Here is a 19,989-nt window from a genome sequence, read left to right as displayed (position 1 = left end):
GGTGAGTCTGCAAACATCCCCATCCTCTGCACGGGAGCCTGGGCCACTCCACCCACACACACATCTCCATCCACCTCATTTTGGGCAGAAGAGGAGGTTTGCTCTGTGTGGCCTCTCTCTGCCATCCCACCTTTCTTCTCCCTTCACACAGAGGGCTGCAGTTTGTCAGACAGGAGTGTCACCTGTGGCTCTGCCCCTCCCAGTGGAATTCTGTGTCCCTCAAACCCTGCTTAGATGCCACCTCGGCAGCCTGTGCCTGCCATCCATCCATCATCCATCCATCATCCATCCATCATCCACCATCCATCCATCCATCCATCATCCATCCATCATCCATCCATTATCCATCCATCCATCCATCCATCCATCCATCCATCCATCCATCCATCCATCATCCATCCATCATCCATCCATTCATCATCCATCCACCCATCCATCCATCCACCCATCTACCCACCCATCCATCCATCCATCCATCCATCCATCCATCCATCCATCCACCCATCCATCCATCCACCCATCCACCCATCCATCCACCCATCCACCACCATCCATCCATCCTTCCATCCATCATCCATCCATCATCCATCCATCCATCCATCCCTCCATCCATCCATCCATCCATCCACCCCTCCATGTCTGTGGCCCCTGGGGCTGCAGCCAGGCTCTGGCTGTGCGAGCACACGCTCTACACTTGACCCATCCTTTTGGCAGTGTCACCCACTTCAGTCCAATTACAGCAGTCATGAATTGGACCCTGTTCACGCTCTGGAGCTGCCACAGCTTACAGCTAAATTCAGACAGCTACACAATGAAACCATTCACACGTCTCGTTAACTCCGGACTATGCATCGAAAATAACTGTGTCATACGAGTCTCCGAGTAAATTTTCCCAGTTTATATCATTTGTAGGTACCTTCCTGTTCAGAACAGCAGCTCTAGTTATGTAAAACCTTTTGTCTGTCAGTGGTATGTACAGCACAATATAATAATTCTTTAGCGTTATTAATTGTTGTCTTCCCAAATAATATAGGCCATGGAAGTATTTTAAATCCAAGCTCAAATGTGAGAGGCATGGAGCCAACTCCTTCAAGACACCAGTGTGCCTTTCTGTATTTTATACTTATTGAACTTTATTTTTATTATTTTTTAATTTACAACAGCAGTCAAGTCCAAGTTTCCAAGTAAGCAAAGTGTGAAGGTACTTGGAATTCAATAAGGTTTGTACTGTTGTCCACACATGGGAAGACACAAGGATCTTCTGCTTCTGTGATTTATAGGATTGTATTTCTCTGCCGAGTGCCAACAGCAAAGCTTATGTTGCATTTGTCTGTGCTCTTGTATTAAAGCTTTTATAACAGATGCAGCACAGGGGTTTCTGTGCATCACAAAGCACTTGCAAACTAAAGCACATGTGCAAAGCTTCAAGAGGCACAATGGAGGGATGACTGCAGAGATGGCTTTGGGGAGTTAGCTTCGGTTTGTAGAGAAGCTGCAGTAGAGAAGCAATGGCAAATTCTAGAAAACAAAACCCTGTCCAAAACAGGCAGAGCTATAGTAAGTCCCATGAAATGAAGCAGAGAGGACAGACAATGACAAAAAAAAAAAAAAAAGAATGAGCTGTCAAGGCTGTTATTAACAATAGTGTGCAGCAGAGAGAGAAGTGGACAAGCCTGTGCCAGGGCAACTTTGCTGGATGCTGCAAAGGAGGACGTGAGATGACCTTGGCAGTCTGTCTGAGGATACAAGAGTGGGTCATGCACTTGGAGCAACGCTGCAAGCAAAGCTTTGCTGCAATCATTTTGTGCTTCTGCAGAGCTAATGTCAAGAGGAAGTCATTAAGAAAAATGAGGCTGTCATCAGCAAGATATGAGATGGACAATCATTGGAGAAATGTCAGGATGGAAGGCTGCTAGGAACAGAGGGCATTCCAGCTTCTTGAGATTGTAGTTCATGAAATAACAACAACAGCCGGCGTTTGATCACAGGTCAGATGTCTGGGAGAAAGTGATAGCTGCTCCCAGGTCCTGAGCCAACAGAAATACTGCTAGAAGGAAATAGAAGTTAAAGTGCTTAGGAAGAAAAATTAAAGACCTGTTCACCTGTGCTGACCCCAAGTTATCAGCAACCCATGCAGAGCAGTGCATCAGAGACAGGCCCAAGCAGACAGTGGGACAGCTGTGGGAAGCAGATTTGTAAACCATCAGCAAAAAAACAACAGGTAAAACCTGGAGCAGAGGCAGTGGCATCCCCAGCAGGCACCTTGTGCTCTCTCCATCCATTTTCTACTGTTGTAATGTGCTGCATCTTGATATACCAAGTTTAATAATTTACAGAGAAAATTCCTCCTTGGTCACTCATCCTTTCACTCTGCCCAAACCCAGACTAGTTTTATACAACTCTGATGATGGATTTTTTCTAGAAGGAGAGTCTCAAGATATGGTGCAGAATTAATATTGCAGGACATCTTTTAATTTGGTAATTATTTCCTGACATTTACTGACATTCACAACCACTCTCACACCTTCTTGAATAAAAAAGGTGTTGGGTAGATGGAGGCATTCTGTGGAATTTAGGTACAGATTTGGGTCTAAATCATGAAGTATTTAACTAATGGATGTGATATATTCAATTAACTTGCACTTTTGTACATAAGGCAAAACCCAAAGCCCTTTAATAAAGGTATGTTGTACTTTTGCATCTGATTCAAAGCTCTGTATCTCAATAAGGTACATGGCTGAAGGACTCACCTGTGTTTGATTTGGAATTATAAAGTTTGTCCATGATTAAATATGAAAGCAAGTCTACAAATGAAACAGAGAGGGCTTGAAACCTAGGTCTGCTTGTAAAGTGCACGTTGGAAAGCCATTTTGAACAGCATTTTAAATTTTGCTCTTATCTTGTTGCCAAATCATCAGAGTTTTCAAGGGAAAAAAAAGCTTCAGATGAACCTATTTACGTAGGAAAAGGTTTTTCAAAACAACTGCACAGGGGCCAGGATCAACATCTGAACACGGGCTGAGTTGTTATATTTTTAGAATTATTCCTTTCATTAAAGGCATGAGGGATATCTCAGACATCTTGGGGCCTGATTCAGAGTTGTAACATCCTAAACCAGTAATTGCAATGCTGGGTGAAAAACCCTCTCTTTATATATGCAAAGCTTCCAAACCAGCTCCTTTCCAGCTCCGTGCAGGCAAGCCCACCTTGTGTACAGTGCTGATGGCTGCAGCAGCACTGCTGCATGTTATGGTCCAGATCTTCTGCAGGAGCAAGGCTCACAATAAAGGGACCAGCAAACTTCTTTCCATCTGGTTGCTGCTCTGGCAGTGAGCAGGCTTATAAAACTAAAAGAGGGTGTTTAAGCAACTGCACTGAATGCTGGAGAGATACACAGGATTAAGAGTCTTGTGTGTGCCAACTCTTGTTGAGCTCTTTGCTGCAGTTACCTAAAACAGACTGTCAGGGTGAGGGAAAGCCAAATGTTTGTGAACAAAGAAAGTGTGGCTCCAGGCAGGGAGACAGTGGAGTGGTGGCAGTCTGGTCCTAAAGTGAGTGGGTGCCTACAGAGAAAACCCTGCAAGAAGGGCAGCAGAATGGGGCTGCAGGGTGTCAGAACAAAGAACTTTTTTGTCACTGTTTTAAAAAGGACTTTCAGTGGGAAAAAAAAAAAAAAAAAAAAGAAAAAAAAAGATCTGGACCAGAACATGCAGCAGTGTGAAATAAAACATTTTGTTTGACTTTCTTCTCTCTCCAGTCACTCATGTACTTTCTGCATTCCTTCCTATGCAGGGCCTCAGTTACCACTGCAAGCGCAGGGATGTTGCTGACTTGGAAGCAATGTGGAATTAGGTACAGAACTTCTGCAAATGGATCATCTGAGATGCATTGTTCAGAAAATGCACCCAGGGAGCTGAGCATCTTACCCCTGTGATTTGGGGCAGAGGTGTCCCCAGCTCTAAACTTCTGCAGTCACCAGTGGCAGCTCTGGGACCCTTGAGAAGGTTTAAGTAGCTCTCCAATAACATCACCTCTGCTCCCAGAGGAGTGCTGATAAACTTTTCTTTGCAAAAGGCTTTATCTGGACCTGAGACCTTTGTTTTGCACAGGCAAATGGTTACAGCACATACCTTTCCCACTGCTGATATTCCTTCAGGGTGTTGGGCTCTCCTGTTATGAATACCCTCCCCAGCATGCCAGCCTGGCAGGCAGAAGGCTGGAGGGAGACCCAAACCTTTAAAACATTTTGTGCCAATTTGCAAGAAAGTAATAAAGACAATTGTTATGAAATCTTTGCCAGATGGGAAAGATCTTCACCAAGAACTCTAGTAATCTCTAGTCACGTGGAAAAAAAACTTCCTTTATGTGAAACTGTTGTAAACTGACTCCATAATCTGATCACTCGCCCGATGAGAGGCTGTTGAGCCGTTTCTGATCCTGGACACGGCAGTATAAACAAGGCATGATTTGATCAAAGTCACTGGAGCAGCAGAGGGGGATGCACAGCATGACCGTGAGGAACATCTGGCTTGATACAGTAACAAAATCTCTGGACCAAGTGGATTTCAAGCATCCCCCATTTGCAGCTATTTTATTTATTTATTTATTTATTTATTTATTTAATTTTAGTCTATGAGAAGATAGGCAATATATCTGGAGATAATCCCGAAATGTCTGAAAGAAATAAGGCCACAATGCCTTGTGAGAGACCCTACTGAGAACAGTGCTGTACACACAGACTTTGGAGTAGCAGAGCCCAGAAAATCTTACAGTAAAACACCTAGCCAAATCCAGGGCTTGATCATTCCCCCTCACTCAGGAACAGCTGATTTCAGCCAAATTAACTGTGTTAATATGAAAAACTTCTTGGTGACAGGTGTTCAACACTGAGATTATTTAAAATGCCAACTAAGATATTTTTTTCATGTGTCACCAGTCTGCATTGCCAAGCGTCTCGTCACAAGAAAGCATTAAAATTCATGCAAAAAAATGAGTAACATTTTTGGCAGGGCAGGGTATTGCAGCATTGGAAGAGAGAAATCTTGGAGAAATCCAGACAAACACACAGCTGGGAGCTGAAAAAGCTTTGCCAGCCACTCACTGTGCCCATCCCAGATTATTTATCTGCAGATCTCCCAGGGTAAGAAAGGCGAGGGGGGTGAAGAACCCAGCAAAAAAGAGCCCCAAGCAGCGGCCTCGCAGGGAGACAAAACCAAGCATCCTCTGAATAAGCGCGGGGATGCGGGGCGAAGCGGGAGGAAAGGCAGCGGCAGCCACTGACATCAGCCCTGGACGATTTACATTTCCCGACGTCACCGAGCAGCCCCGGCGGCCGCGGGCAGCGGGATGCTCGGAGCAGCCCGGCCGCTGTCGCGCCCCCTCCGCGCCCCCGGCTGGCTGCGGGGGGGCCGGGCGGGCCGGGGCGCGGGCGGGGCGGCGAGCGGGGCCCTTTAAGAGGTGCCGGCGGCGGGAGGCAGCGCAGGCCGGGCGTGCATGGAGCCGCAGCCTCACCGCCACCGCCGCCGAGCCCGCGGCACCGCGCCCCGCTCCCACTGACGGATCCCTTCATAGCGAGACCCGTCGCACGGACCCCGCATCCCGCCGCTCGGCGCCGCTCGCACGGAGCGCACTACAGCCGAACCGGGGCGGTGCGGGGCGGGCATGGCACCGGGGAGCCGGCCCGGGGGGACGCTGCTGCTGCTGCTGCCGCTGCTGCTGGCGGTGCCGGCGGCGGGCGGCGGGTGCGCGGCGGAGGGCGGCCCGCTGGAGCCCTTCGATGCGCTGTACGCCAGCGGCGTGGAGGCGTTCCACGGCGGGGACTTCGCGGGCGCGGCGCGCTGCCTGGAGCGGGCGCTGCGCAGCCGGCGGGAGCTGCGGGCGGCGCGGCTGCGGTGCCGCCGCCGGTGCCGGGCGCAGGTGCGGCTGGCGGAGCCGGGCCCGGGGCCCGCGGGGGACCTGCGGTTCTTCGGCTCGGTGCTGCGGCGCGCAGACTGCGTGCGGCGCTGCGAGGAGCCGCGCCTGGGCGCCGTGTCCCGCCACCGCGCCGCCGAGGAGGTGCGCTCCGACTTCCAGCGCAGGGTGCCCTACAGCTACCTGCAGCGCGCATACATCCAGGTAAGCACCGCCCGCCCCGCCGGCACTCCTGTGCGCCCTCTCCAGAGGGGTACCGCGCTTCCACACTCCCGAGCATCCCCGCTGTGCCCCCTCCGCCCTCCCTCCCAAGCCGTCCAGGTATGGTCCCCCGCAACCTTCTCACTGGTGTGTGCGGTCAGTGCTCACAGCCTGTTCCCGAGATACGCAATCCTGGATGGCAAATAGATTCTCTCCAGCTTTGGCTCAACTGTGCTTTTCCTGTCTTGTTTTGGGTGATTTTTCTATTTGCTTTGGGCAAATGATGTTTTTGTTTTAGTGTAACATAGTATAATTCTGAAAATCGTCCGACTTCAGTTTGCAGAGAAAAACCCCCAGAAACCCCTCAGTAACCCCCAACGCCCTCTGCCAGAGGTGTTTCCCTTTCAGAGAAGCTGAACTGATTCCGTGTTTCAGGAGCTGGGACTGTACGTGGAGCTGGAAGATGCATAATCAGTGTTCCAGGGACCTGATGCTCATTATCCTGATATGATGTGAAATACTCTGCAGTATTTCTGCAAACTAACAGAGTGCAGTCAATACTTAGCAGCCACTGACATCCTGAGTATCATCCTCTTATCCCAGTAACTTCTGCCTTATAACTGGTGCCTTCCCTGAAAAAAACGATGTTACTCTTTGAACTTCTTGCCAAAAAGAATTAAAAAAAAACCCAGGAAGAAAAACCAAAACAACAACCCCCACACCATGATAGTCAATGATATTTTTCTTATTCATTCAAGACTTGTGCTCTGTCAAGCTAGTTACCTGTAGTAAGTCTTCCTGTTTATGACTAGGAAGGGCAGAAACTCTGGGAATTTCATTTCATGCCAAGCGGAATGTTTAAAGCATTTCTGGATCATCTCCCTGCCCTTCTTTGAGCACATTCATAACCTTTTAGTTGCTACAGGCAACTTCATAGGTGAAGACCTGCATAGTGGAGCACAGGGAGGGTGATTCTGCTGAAATCCATTTCCAGGTGGAGAAGCAAACATCTTTCCTAGGCAGTGTTGGTGCCTGTGGTGCAGTGCTTACACAGCAACACATCAAGGAGGAAAACCATCAGCATTCTGAAACCTAGTGGAAAATAATAGTTACATTGCTTTTTCTATGCTTGCTTTTTTTTGTCATTTCCTTAATGTCAGTTTTACTAGTCAGGGACTAGAATTGCATTGGCTTAAACTCTAGTGGCCATGTGATGCATGGAGTTCCTGAAGGAAATCCTGGGGGTGAACTAGAACTGTAATTTGGCTTGTGTGCAGTGTCAGTGCAGCTGATGGTCCTTACTATAAAGGATACTCTATGTAGTGTCAGCATCTGTGGGAAGTGACACAAAATTCATCATGCTAAAAAATTAAGTGATTTCTTAATCTGCTTCCAAAGCCTTTTTTAAACTTGCTGATGTCAAACTCACTGAAAAACTTTCCTCTAAATTAAGTAATAGGGTTTCTGTCTTCCACTTCAGTAAAATGGATATGTAAAACCCCAGAAGATTTTGGGGTATGGACTGTTCCTGCATTTATGCTTCTACTGAGACTGAGGTTATTTTCCTCATTTAAAATGGCATTCTAAGTTTGTCAAAGAAGTGTGTTGAAAACAACCCTTTTAAAATTTATTTTATGTGTGACTCATCTTAATTTGCTTTTGCAACATCTGGGGATTTTATGTTCATGATAACACTGATCTCACTGCTCTCAGATGGTAGTGGATGTTCTTGTTATCTGCATGGCTGTCCAGGTGTTGGGCACTGGAGCCAAGGGAAGGTACTCTTTGGCTAGACTTGTTCATGTTTTTAATACCTTTTTCTTTAACCCTTTCTGATGCTCTTGGGTTTTATAAGCAGCACTCTGACCAGCCTTGTCCCTCACAGCACCCTGCAGTGATCTGTGCACAGCCTCACCTGGCTGCTGCCTGTACCTGAGCTCTGCTCCCAGGATTGCCCTTCTGCTCTGGCTCAACAAGTCTGTGCACAGGAGAAAATACCCCACATGGGCTTTGCCTGCACTTGCACCAAACACGAGGTCTAATGTCCATCCCCTCATGCCAAGGCTAAGTGCCAAGGCTTTGGCATGTTCCCTGAGGGTTGGGATGCATCAGCTCCGCGCCCTCTGCCTTGGCCCTGGCTGCAGCATCTGCTCAGCACTGTGCCTGCAAAGGGGAGCTGCAAGCAGGGCTTGTGCAGACCCCTGCTTGCTGTGGGTGCACAGACAGGCTGCACAGCTCTGGGGGTGGCAGTTTCACCCTGGTTTGCTTCTTGAAACCAAAGAGGAAATGGGGTGAGGTTAAATGCCCTGCTGTGTATGCAGCTCCTCCCTGGGCTGCATGATGAGGCCAGGATGCTGGGCACTGGTACAGAGCACTGGGAGGATGGCAGGGTTTGGTGCCATTGTGGTTTGAGAGAAATGAGCAGCCTGGAATGTGCTTCCCACCTCCCACTCCTGCTGACCTCGTGCTTGTTTGTTTCTCAGGAGGGGAGAAACACATCCCGTCAGGAGGGAGTGACGGAGCAAGGAACAGATGAAAAAAATCGAAGGGTTTGGCTCTTGTGCAGTGCTTTGAAAAACGGTGCTGAATATACATGAACTAATCCTTGCAACACTCCTGTGGGGTAGGAAAAGCAAAGGCTTTCAGTCCTGCTGGACAGATGCACAGCCAAACATTGGCCAGCACTGTGTGTGCCTCTGCTGCTTTGGGAGCAGCAGAGCCACCTGGATGCCCTGGGAGCAGAGAGGGCTCCCCACTGCCCCAGTGCCCTGGGAACAGGTTGGGCTCTCCCACTGCCTCTGGTGTCTCACTGCAAAGCACCAGCACAGACTGGCCCAGTTGTGATGACGTGAATGAGACTCTGCAGTGAATTGGTGGAAAACTGCTAGAATTGGAAGTTTTGGACTTCTTTGCTGCTTTTTTTTTTTTTTTTTTTTTTGTGACTTTTTTCAGCTGGACAATAGCAACAGCTACACTAGGCTGCATTACTCCTGCTTCTAAACAGATGCTCAAGATATTCCTGCATAGAGCACTGTAAAGGGGCAGGGAGGTGATGATGTGTATAGGTGAGACACCAGTGCTATGCCTCTATAAAAACATGTTCTATCAGTCTCTAATGTGATCATCCCCATCATCCTATCAATTATTTCCTAATTTGTCTGCACTTTTCTGAAACAGAAACAGTGGTCTTCTTTTCTATTCTTAGTGTTCTAAGACCACTTTTCTATTTCACAGATGTGATCTGAGTGTTTCTGGTGACTCTGGCATGAAGTGAGGGGTGGCTGTGGTGCAGTTCAGGAATGGGACAGCTTGTGGATTCAGCTGAAGGTTTCTGTTGGCTTCAGGCTCAGGATGAGGCTCCTGAGGTTGACTGCAGACTCTACAGGCTGTAGACATTGCATTGAACAAGCAGCCCAAGTCTAAATGTGTTTTCAAGACTTCTTTGCAGCTTCTCAATATGTATTTAAGTAAGAAGACTCCTCCTTTTCCTAGCACAGCTGGTGTTGTCAGGTAATTTGGAAATACAGTGGGTACATCTGTTTGAGGCAACAGTTGAGGTGTGGAAACAGAAGGAGATGAAAACATGAAATGCATGTAGTGGGCTCTCCAGCCCACAGTGAAAAGGGTCTTCAGTGGGTTTCTGCTGCCATGTCCCATGGACAGTTTACCAAATGCTGGTGAGTTTCAGCTCTGTGCTGGCTGCTTGGTCTTTGTCAAAGAAATACCCTCCAGGCCTGGCAGGTGGGTGTGGTGGGATCTCTTTGCCCTCTTAAATATTTCATTAGTCATGTCCTCCTTGCTTTGCTGCTTTAGTCATCTTGTTTCTGAAAAACCTAGCCTGCAGGCCATGATGTTCCTAGCCCTGCTTTTTGGAGTTTCCCTAGCTCTGAGAGTGAGTGGAGGAGGAAATGTACTCGATGTACACTGTGACAGCGTTTGCTGCTGACTCAGGAGCTGTGTTGGAGCTTGCCCTGGATGGTCTGCCATGAACCCTGGCACAGAACATTACTTCCAGTCCCCAGTCTAACTCCTGCAAGGCAGCTTGGTCCAAAAGCAACAAGTAACCTGGAAAAGTTGATCACTGTGTCAATTGCAGAACCAAGCCTTGTTTCTCTTCTACCTTATTGACCCTCCCCTTGAGGTCTCTTTCCTTTGTTCCATCCTGTTCCCAGCCACAGTACTCCCTGGCCTGCTGGGCTGGTGGCTGTAGCCTGTTTTAATTTCCCCTGGATACTGGTGTGCTGTTGCTGAGCACTTCCTCCCAGTTTGTAAATGCTGGTTTTGTCTCCCCACTTGCCTGAATGCCCCGTTGCACGTCGGTGAAGCATGGCAGGAATCGTACGTATGTGGTCTGGAACCACCAGCCCTGGATCTAGATGGAAAAAAGCCTTTTAGTTTGTGCTTGGGTTTAAAACAATAAATAAAACAAGTCTCCAGCATGTTGGACATTGCTTCTCTCTTAGTAATACCAGATTGTAGGTGGAGCAGAGGGGGAAGAGTCTGACTATGTCTGGTTTATTCTGTCCATGGCTTGAGTTCCCCCTTGCCATGTCTGTGATGTTCATTCTGTTACCATCATGACTTCATGTGTTGCAAGCATAAAACAATAATGTTTAGGTTTTCTGTGTTGTAGGAGAGGCTGTTTATTTGTTCTTTAAAGCTGTTTTTATTTTTAAAAAAGGTCTTGTCTGGGGAGAATTTCCTCTTTCATCTTCAGTGCTGGGTTTTCCACACTGCAGCAGATGGGGCAGTGGTGGAGGCACTGCTGGGAACGTGTCCTTGGGTCACACTGTGCTGTCCTTCCCCCTCACACCAGCATAATGTCTGAAATGCAACTGACACAATAATCACTTGATAAAAGACCACAGGAGAGAAACGAAAGAGACAAGTGGGAGCCCAAACTTCAGAAGCACTTGTGATACAGATTATTGCCTGACTCCAGTTCTGCCTTTGGAAACTCCCTATTTATGAGAATGCAGAGCCAAGGGAGGAGAGTTGTGTAGGTGAACCTTGGCCTTTAACCTCTCCAGTGTGTTTGTTCTGTCCTCTGCCAGTGCTGATGTGATCTCTCCACCAGCCACATTTGGGTGTCTGAGTGCCTGTACCAACCCTCAGGATGGTTGTTGTGACACCTCCACCAAATTCTTTCCACCTTGAATAACTCCTCACTGCTGCCCACCTCTGTGTGCTTCACAGGGCCAGAGACTTTTGTGTTTTGTGACAGACAAAATCATATATGAATCACATAGATAGAATCACCTACCTAGGGATTGTGGAGTAATTCTGAATTCACACCCATGTAGTTGCTTAGGGGATTTGGTTTGTTTCACTCAGGACTGCTGTTTTCCATGAACATTTTGCTCACTTTTCCTTCCTGCCACAATGCTGCATGGAGCTGACAGATCATGGGGTCCTGTCCTGGGCTGAGCCACAGCCTTTGGGGAAATGTGGCTTCACTTGCAGCACCTTGTGGGCAGTGACACAGGATAATGTGTAAAATGTCTAACTTTAAAGTCTTTGGGGTCCTACAAGGTCTGCCTGTGCAGTTGGTCTTGTTTTGGCAGGATTTATGTGACATCTCAGACAAAGACCTATAGTAAAACTGTCAGATAATCATTATTATTTGGATTTTTACTATTAGTGGTGTTTATTTATCTTCAATCTTGAGAATTGGTATTACTCAGATACGGGATAAATAAACAGATCCCAGAATTAATCTCTTGGAACGTCTCTTTATTTAGATTTTCTGAGAAAACATTCCTACTCCTCAGCAGAGGGTAAATGTTAGTGCTCAGAAAGTTAAAATTATTTAGGACAAAAATAAACTCAGTTTATAGGGAATGGAAAACTGTGTCTTGATTGTTGGGTCAGTGTCCTGGGTTTAGGGGAGGATATTTAGTCCTGCCCTAAGCCCAGGACACTGACCCAACTGCCCCTGCTCCTGTTCTTGCTGATCTTTCAGAAGAAATGCTTCTAAAATGTTTAGAGTTGGAAGTATTGTCAGAGAGGGAAAGAGGTGACCCAGTGGTTCAATTCTGCTGCCAGCAAATTCAGACTAGGTACATCTTTGTGGTGTAGGTGTCTTACTGTCTTCACAGGAGTCTCAGTCTTGACTTTTTGGACTTGACTGTGGGCTTGTGATGTACTAAAAATTAGACTAGCTGTAGTGATTTTCTGCTGCTTTCTGTTGCTTTTTGAGTGTTTGGGTTTGGTTTTTTTCTTTTTAAATAGAGCAAATCTAAAAGCAAACTGGTAGTAAATTAGCACAGCACTGCTCAGCAAATCAGGACACAACCAGTAAACACATACTGGTCTTAGACCCACTAAGCTCATTTCATGCAGCCTAGTAATCATTTGATGGCCAGGGCTGCTCTTTTTGTCTTGCCAAATTCCTCTTTCTCACTTCATGGCTATGCAGTCGTGCCAGGGCTTCAAAATATACTTGCAGTGGGTCCCAGCCTGCTGTATTCCTCAGTCTTTTGGAGAAAGCAAGGTAACCCTGAATTCCTCCTTACTTCTTGGCAATCTCTGGTGATGTGGCTTGGATGATGGATGAGACAGGTGTGACTCACATGGCTTGAGTGGATTTTTTGAGACTTTTGTCTAAAGGCCTCCCTGTGCAGGATAATATCCCAAGTGGAACACAACTGGGCAGTAATAGTGCAGGAGAGCTCAGACTCCTGCTGCTGGGATGGGACCCTGGAAGGAACCCTCCCTGTTTGTGCATCTGCTCAGATTTTTGTGGTTATTTCACCTTCCCCTGCTGGCTGCTCCTTGGCAGAGCTGTGCTGCTGAGCTGCCTTGTCCATGTGCCTTGGTGTGCTGGGATTTGTTAAGTGGCTTTTTGTGCTGCCTGTTAAATCTCATCCATACATCCCAGAGCTCTGCTCTGGTTTCTGCAGAGCCCTTTTGTTGTCCTTGGCCCCAGGGATAACAAAGGCAGCTGATGATGAGTGAGGCTTAGCCCTGCTAAACAGACTTTTGCCCAGTACTCTCCAGTTGTGGCTGAGGTTTCAGCAAGGATTATTCCCATTTCCTGGTACAACTGGTGACTTCATGGCACCAGCAGTGGTGAGAAACCATCCTGTCAGTAGCTGACACATTTACTGCCAACCTCCTGAGCAGTGCTGGAGCCTTGCTAGCAGGGTTCTGGGCTCAAAGCACTGCTGGACGTCTGGAGCAAGGAGCTGAGAGGTTATTTATCTTAGTTTTTTCTTTTGGAGGTGGTATGAATCAGTCATTGTGATTGGGTTTGTTCCCAAGGAGTGGGAACCCCTGTACTGTGCACAGGGCATATTTCCATGTGTGCAGTCTGGACTGAGGCCAGGCTGAGTTTGGATAAATCGACGTGAACCCGGGGTGACCCAGCTGAGGGCCATGGAATTTCTCTGCCCCAGCACTGGGGGAGCTGAGATCAGGACTTGGCCAGTGCATTTCAGCAGTAATGGATGGCAGGAAGGAGGGTGCAACCTTCCCTGCACGCTTTTGTTTCCAGCCAATGTATCTGCAATAAGGCATTGACACTTTCATTTCTTGGCCATGAGCTGGTGATGACTAATGAAGGCAGGGGGTCTGCCTGTGGGTGGGTTCAGGCAGCAAAGAGCTGTTCCTCATCAGCCTGTACCTCCCAGCCAGTCCTTCTCCTTTCCATGACAACTGGTCACTTAAACAGCCCCATCCAGGGCTGACGTCAAGGGTCAGGGATCTGGCCACCAAATAATTACAGCAACAAAAATAGCATCACTTCCCCACCCCTTCCTTCCCACATGATCCTGCTGAATCCCAACTCATAAACGTCCTTTTTTTTCTTTCTTGGATGAGAAGCAAAGCCCACATGTATTAGCTGGAACATATGGCAGGGTTTGGCTGCAGCCCATAAGTTGTGAAGGCCAAATACTCACTTGTAGCTTCTTGTTCACTTAAAAAAAAAATAAAAATGGAGAAAAGCACGTTCTTTCAGGATTGGATGAAAGGCTGAGTCTGTGCTTGTGCTGGGGTGGGAAGCAGATAGGGTGTGGGACAGCACCCCAGCTGTGCTTTTGTGACAGAGAATGTGTCCTGTTGTGATGGGGAACGTGTCCCCTCACTCATGGAGGTGACAGGCTGGCCACTGAGAGGTGGCCTGGTGGCATGGCCACTGTCCCCTGCTCCCTGCCCTGATGCTGGTTCTCATTCAGGCAGAGTTTGCAGCCAGGCTGCTCAGGAGAATGTCACCAGCACCAGGGCTGCAGGGCAGCCAGCAGGTTTTACATGTGGGTTAGCTTGGGCAGGAGAAAATCCTGTCTTTGCAGCACTGAAGGATTTATTAAGGGTGATGGGAACATCGGTGACATTGAAGAAAATTTATGAAGTAGAGGAAAATGAAGGGATATTGTCAGAAATTGACTGTCTGCAACACCAGAATTTGGTGTACCCAAATTTAAAAAATCTGAAAAATTGCAAAAATGCTTGTTAGACCCCAACATGATCCTTTTCACCATGGGTTTTCCAAAGCAGCTGCAGTGGTGGCCTTGACCTCAGATCATATCCCTGCAGAAAGATGAGCCTGAGACTGTCCTGTGTCCTGTCAAAGTTAGAAGTGGGAGTACATAAATCCACAGAGCCTTCTGCCTGAAAAAAAAAAAAAAAAAGGGTGAGCAAATCCTGCCTCAAAATGTTGCAGGTAGGGCACAGCCTACTCACACAGCTCTTGAGGTCAGGGCTGGACTCCCAAGGGTGCAGGGGGGAGATGTGCTGCAGTTCATTCATTGCCCAGGGCTGTGGTACAGCTTCTTTTGAAGCTGCAGCCAGCCATATTCCTTCCCAGGAAAGATCAGTGGGGTACAGAGAGAAAGAGCTTGGAAAATATCCTTCAAAATATTTACTGAAGGTGTTGCTGTAACTGCACAGGGACTGAAGCACAGTCTGTTGGTTCCCTTGCTTAGAAAGCTGCTTTTAAAGTGGTTTTTGCCAAGGCACTGCCTGTTCTAAGGTGTATGTTTATTCTGGGGCATCTGTGACCTGAGTTACTCTGTGTCTTTGGAAGCAGATGAGAAAGTGCAAAGTTTCACTGAAATAGTCTGAAAGGAAGAGCACTGACTTGTGGTATGTTGCACTGTTCTGCTGCTGGAAAACACTTCCCCATCCAGGGCTGTCAGCTTCATCCAAAGGATCTGTAATGAAGCAAAATATTTCAGTGAAAAGGAGGAAAATGTTGTGTCTTAGCCCCATTTTTCCTGTTTATGGAGCTGCTGGTCTCCCTGTTGCAGGGGCTGAGAATGGACAGGAGTTTTCTTACCTGTGGGCAGCACTGATCCTGGGGATGTGTTAACCAAGAGTTTGAGATGCAGTGAGCTCCAGAGGTGGGTGAGGAAAGGCTGTCTTTGTAGAGGGAACTCGTGCTGCTTTGGGAGAGGCTTTTACTGTGTGGGGATGCAGAGTCCTGATCTGTGCTGCTGGGAGCAGGGGCTGGACAGGGTTTGCTGAGCCAGTGGTGCTGGTGCATCTTGTGTGTTAGTTACCCTGGTGCATCCAGCACACTGCCTGTGGGCACTGCAGGGCTGCTCTGACTGCAGATCCACTGTGGGCTGCTGGGGAAGCTGGTCACCACTGTTCCCTTTGCTTTAGGTACTTTGGCAGACGGTGGTCCCTTGGTGGGCAGCCCTGCTCCATTTTCTTTAACCAGTGTTGCACCTGGTACCCAGGTGGCTCTGCTGCTTCTCTGGAGTCTCCTCCAGCCAGCAGCCTTGGCTCACTGGAGTGCTGCTCAGTAAAACTTGGTTTCAGCTTGGATCCTGTCACAAGGCAGGCAAATAGCAAATAAATCAGCCATGTGCCACTGTAGGAAGCAGCTTGTCCACTCAGCTGTCACCTGCACGTCCCTCTGTGCAGCCTAGGTGGGCTGCAAGCTGTGGTAGCTCATACAGGCAGGTCCTGTGTGTTGTGGGGATGCAGAGGACTTCCTCAGCTCCCCCAGAGCTGTTTCCCCAGGAAATGTCCATGTCTGGGCTGTAGTCTCCAGCTGAGTTCCAGCCTGGTTGGACTGGCTTCATGCAGCATTTCTCCTGCACGAGGCAGCTGAAGCTGTTGCACCCATCTGCCATCAGCATGACCTTGGTGTGCTCTCCCAGCCACCCTTCCTGCTGCTGGCGTTTGCTCTCCACCACCCAGTCTGGTGAATCTTTCTCACTGTAACTGAGCATTCCCTACCAGACTCACTGCCCTCTGAAGGGCAGATCCTGTGCACACCCAGTGCTTCAGTGCTGGATTTAGGTCTCGTTCCTGTAGCCTCAGTGGCTTGGGTGCAACAACAGCACAACATGGGGCACCAGTGCCTGGTTGTTCCCAGACCTGGATGCTGGGGGCTGCAGCCAGCACTGTGAGAGGAGGCAGCTCTGCAAGGCACTGCTTTGTACAGGACAAGGCTTGCAGCTCCCCACGGCCTGGGATGTGCAGCACAGTTTCAGTTTTGGCAGCTGGACTCTTCTGTGTGGTAGCTGAAGCTCTGGGAGTTCTGGACTAGGCTATGATTCTTTGGATGTTGCCAGACTCAGATTTGAGCTTAACAAAAGAGATTTTCCCATCTTGGGAGACTCATTCCAACCTGATTACAGTTTGGGTTGTTCAACAAAACAGTCCCTAGAAAATGACTTTTGCACTGTATCACAAGGCTTCCCACTGTGGCGTTTTTAACTCCAGATCACTGTTTCTTTAATCACTGTGCTTCTGTTTTCCAAATATATTTTTGGATCCTTGCTGTGAAACCTGGCTAGATGACAGACTCCTAAATAAACCATTTTTAGCTTCTAATCCTTTTTGAATCAAACCAAACCAGGTAGAGAGACCAATATAACCATTCATCTGGACTTTCTCTTTGAAATCACAGCACTTAAAGCTGTCAATGAGTTGCCAGCAATCAGTACACTCAGCTGTCTTGAAAAGCACAGTATAAAAGCCATAGTGTCCTTCATGATGCTTTTGAGAAGTATTAGATAGCAAAGGTTTGCATGTTTCAGGGTTATTGTTTACATTCCTGTCCCTTTGCTGTTGTTTTGTGGTGGATGTTACAGCTCAGCTCCTGAGTGCTGAGCCCTGCTCAGAAAGGGTTCCAGGTCCTTTGGGATCTTCTGTGCTGCTCTTTGGGGCTGTTTTGATGTTGCAGCCAACTTGTGCTGAATAACAAAGTCCTGCTGAGTGGGATTGCCAGTTGAGCTCTTGCATGCTCTAGGTGTGTGTCACTGGCTCTTCTCATGTGCACAAATGTGCATGGAGCTGGGGAGATGAACAGGAAAACTCTCCTGGTGTTTGCACACCTCAGATGGGAGGGAGTGCTCAGGTGTAAGAGCCAGCACTGCTTAGCTCCTGAGTGAGAGATTATTTCATTGGGGTAGGAATGTACTCAAGCCTAGAAAGGACTGTGTTTGGGAAGTGATCAGGATTACTGTGCCAAGTGAAACTGAATGCTCATGTTGCTATCAGTGCTTTTATGTGCCAGTTGGTCAGTGGTGCAGCTGGGTCAATAGTGCATTGTATGAACCACTTTACTGCCCATCTTACTGAGGCCACTTAATGACAGCTTTGGAAGTTACCCTCTGCTATTGAGGGAGGAGAGCTAAGCCCAGACAGCTGAGAGTCCAACTGTATTTAATTTTGCTGTTTGCTCTTGAGTCCTAGGGTTGGAAAGGTAAAGATTGTAAGAAGACAAGGAAGGGAAAATCAGCTTTTCTTTTCATAGTGTTTCCTCAGTGTCAGGAGGATCATCAGGCATTTTGGAGGTTATCCTTGTAGATTCCCCTGCAGCAAAACTGCAGTAGAATTTTGGCTGTGCTGTATTCTCCCTTTTATGTGCCAGCAAGCTTGGCCCTCTGCTCTTATCTATACTTAGTGCTTTAGCAGTCCTGAGCACAGGAAACTAGATCTGCTCCTGCTTAGCATTATAAGCCAAAAAGCAACACTTGACTATCTCTTGTTTCAGAGCCAGCGTGCTGCTGAGTGCAACCAGAGACTTTGTCCAACCAGTGATGGCTGACAACAGAAGGATGTCAGTGCTAGGGAATTTCAGACACAGATATGTACCAAAGGCTGCTGAAAATAGCAGGGTTTGAAGCCTTCTGAGCTGCACACTTTGATCTTGGTCCATGCTGAGGACAACTGCTCTGACTGATGGACTGCACTGTAAGTTGGTGATGGATTTAGCAGAGTCCTCACAGGTGTCTGGATTTTAGACCTGCTGGTATTAGCAATAAAACTGTGTAAAATGTCCAATGGTATAGGTGTATCTGTCCTTTAATCTGAAAGCACTGAGATGGAGATTGTTAGGATAAATGGAAGGGAGTGTGATTACATCTGTTCTAATGACTCAGGTTGCTGCCTGGTGACTTACTAAAGCACAGCTGCATTGTGCACAGAGGCATGTGTGTTGAGTCCAGCCTGTTGGGTTTTCATTCTGCACAGTGCTCAGATGAGATCTGGCAGACCTCAGGCTTAGCAACCTCCTGATAGTCCCAACTGAGTTTTATTTGGGAGTGTGTGACCCAGACACCAGCACAGCCCATGAGGCAGGACAGGAATGGCTGGGATTGCTCCAGCCCAGTGCTCCATGCCCTGATTTGCCCATCTGTGGAATGAGTTTGATGTGCAGTAATTGCACACCAGGCACTGCAGACACGACTGACATCACATATTTGGGGAATGTCAGATGCGCTGCGTGGTGTCCGTGCTCTGGGGTGAGTTCCAGCAGGAGTAACACACATAAACAGGAGCAGATTAATTAAAGATGTCCTGTTCTGCTAAAGGCCAATTATGGAGTGGTTTGCTCAGAGTCAGCAGTGCTGCTGCCTTATTAGCAGGGCATGAGCTAAGTGTCCCCTCACAGGAGAGCAGCCATACAGCTGTGACAATTCACTGTCACAGCTGTCCTGCACATCAAAGAGGAGGCGTGGATGTCAGCCATGCAGGACCAGGGCAGGGCAGCTTCCAGCCCCTTGCTAAAGCTCCTTCACAGGCAGCAGAGCAGTGTCTGTGCTCCATACAGCAGACATCTGCAGTCAGGTGTTCCTCACTACCTTTGCAGAGATCTCACTGACTTGAGTACCTTCAGTATGTTTATTCCAGATGTTTCTCCTTGAGCTGCTCCTGCTGTTTAAAGGGCCCTCAAAACCTGATAATGTCCCTGGGATCTGGGGAAATTGAGCATTTCAGATGAGTGGGAGTCTGAAATCATTGCCAGGCTGCCGAATAATGGTTCTCCTTGTTTTGGGTCTTCAGAGCCTGATAGGATCACTGTAAGAAATGTGACTCAAGGGTTTTCTTTGGAGTGGTTCCTGAGTTACAAGCATTTTCTGGTTGGGACCTGGACTGAATGTGGAAAGCCAGCTGCCTTGTCCAAGGGCAGCAGCTTTCATCTCATAGGGCACATCTGGCTGAGGACGAAGGATGAAGTGTCCTAAATGTCCTAATGTCGTAAACTCAGTCCCATCTCTCTGTCTCAATGGCAGAAATCCCATTCTACAGCTCACCATAAATTACCCTGTGCATCTTTTCTACATACATGCCTGTTTCTTTCTGGTGAGCCTCACTAGCAAGATCCCTACAGTCAGCATCAGCTACTGCAAGGAGAGTCAGACCCATCAGCCACAGGGCTGGGCAGGGCTGCACTGCTTGAGAAGAGTTGCTGAGAGAGATTCTCCCTTTCCAGCAAGACTTTATCTACTTTTCATATTGCTTTACTTAAAACAAACAAACAAAAAAATCATTGCTGTAAAAATAATTATTTCAACATCCACTGAGATTTGTTTTGGAAGGCTGATACTGTGCTTGATTTCAAATTCATGAGGTGAACTGAAATTTCAGCTCTGGAGCAGATTTCAGTTTGTCTTCCACCCATGGGAGAGTGGAAAG

The 19,989-nt window shown here is 47.9% G+C and overlaps 1 protein-coding gene across 3 annotated transcripts in view; it reads left to right on the top strand.

The window, feature by feature from the left end:
- Positions 1-5,604: 5,604 nt before the first annotated feature.
- Positions 5,605-19,989, top strand: part of P3H2 (prolyl 3-hydroxylase 2) — a 63,530-nt gene continuing 49,145 nt past the window's right edge. For all 3 annotated transcript variants that reach the window (XM_056498522.1, XM_056498521.1, XM_056498523.1), the window contains exon 1: positions 5,605-6,114. In XM_056498522.1, the coding sequence (XP_056354497.1) occupies positions 5,662-6,114 (453 nt within the window). In that variant the 5' untranslated portion in view covers positions 5,605-5,661. The remainder of the gene's footprint in view (positions 6,115-19,989) is intronic.

This window comes from Oenanthe melanoleuca, chromosome 9 (genome assembly GCF_029582105.1).
Source record: "Oenanthe melanoleuca isolate GR-GAL-2019-014 chromosome 9, OMel1.0, whole genome shotgun sequence".
In the NCBI taxonomy this organism is placed as follows: Eukaryota; Metazoa; Chordata; class Aves; order Passeriformes; family Muscicapidae; genus Oenanthe; species Oenanthe melanoleuca.
This window is presented reverse-complemented; position numbering and strand designations above follow the sequence as displayed.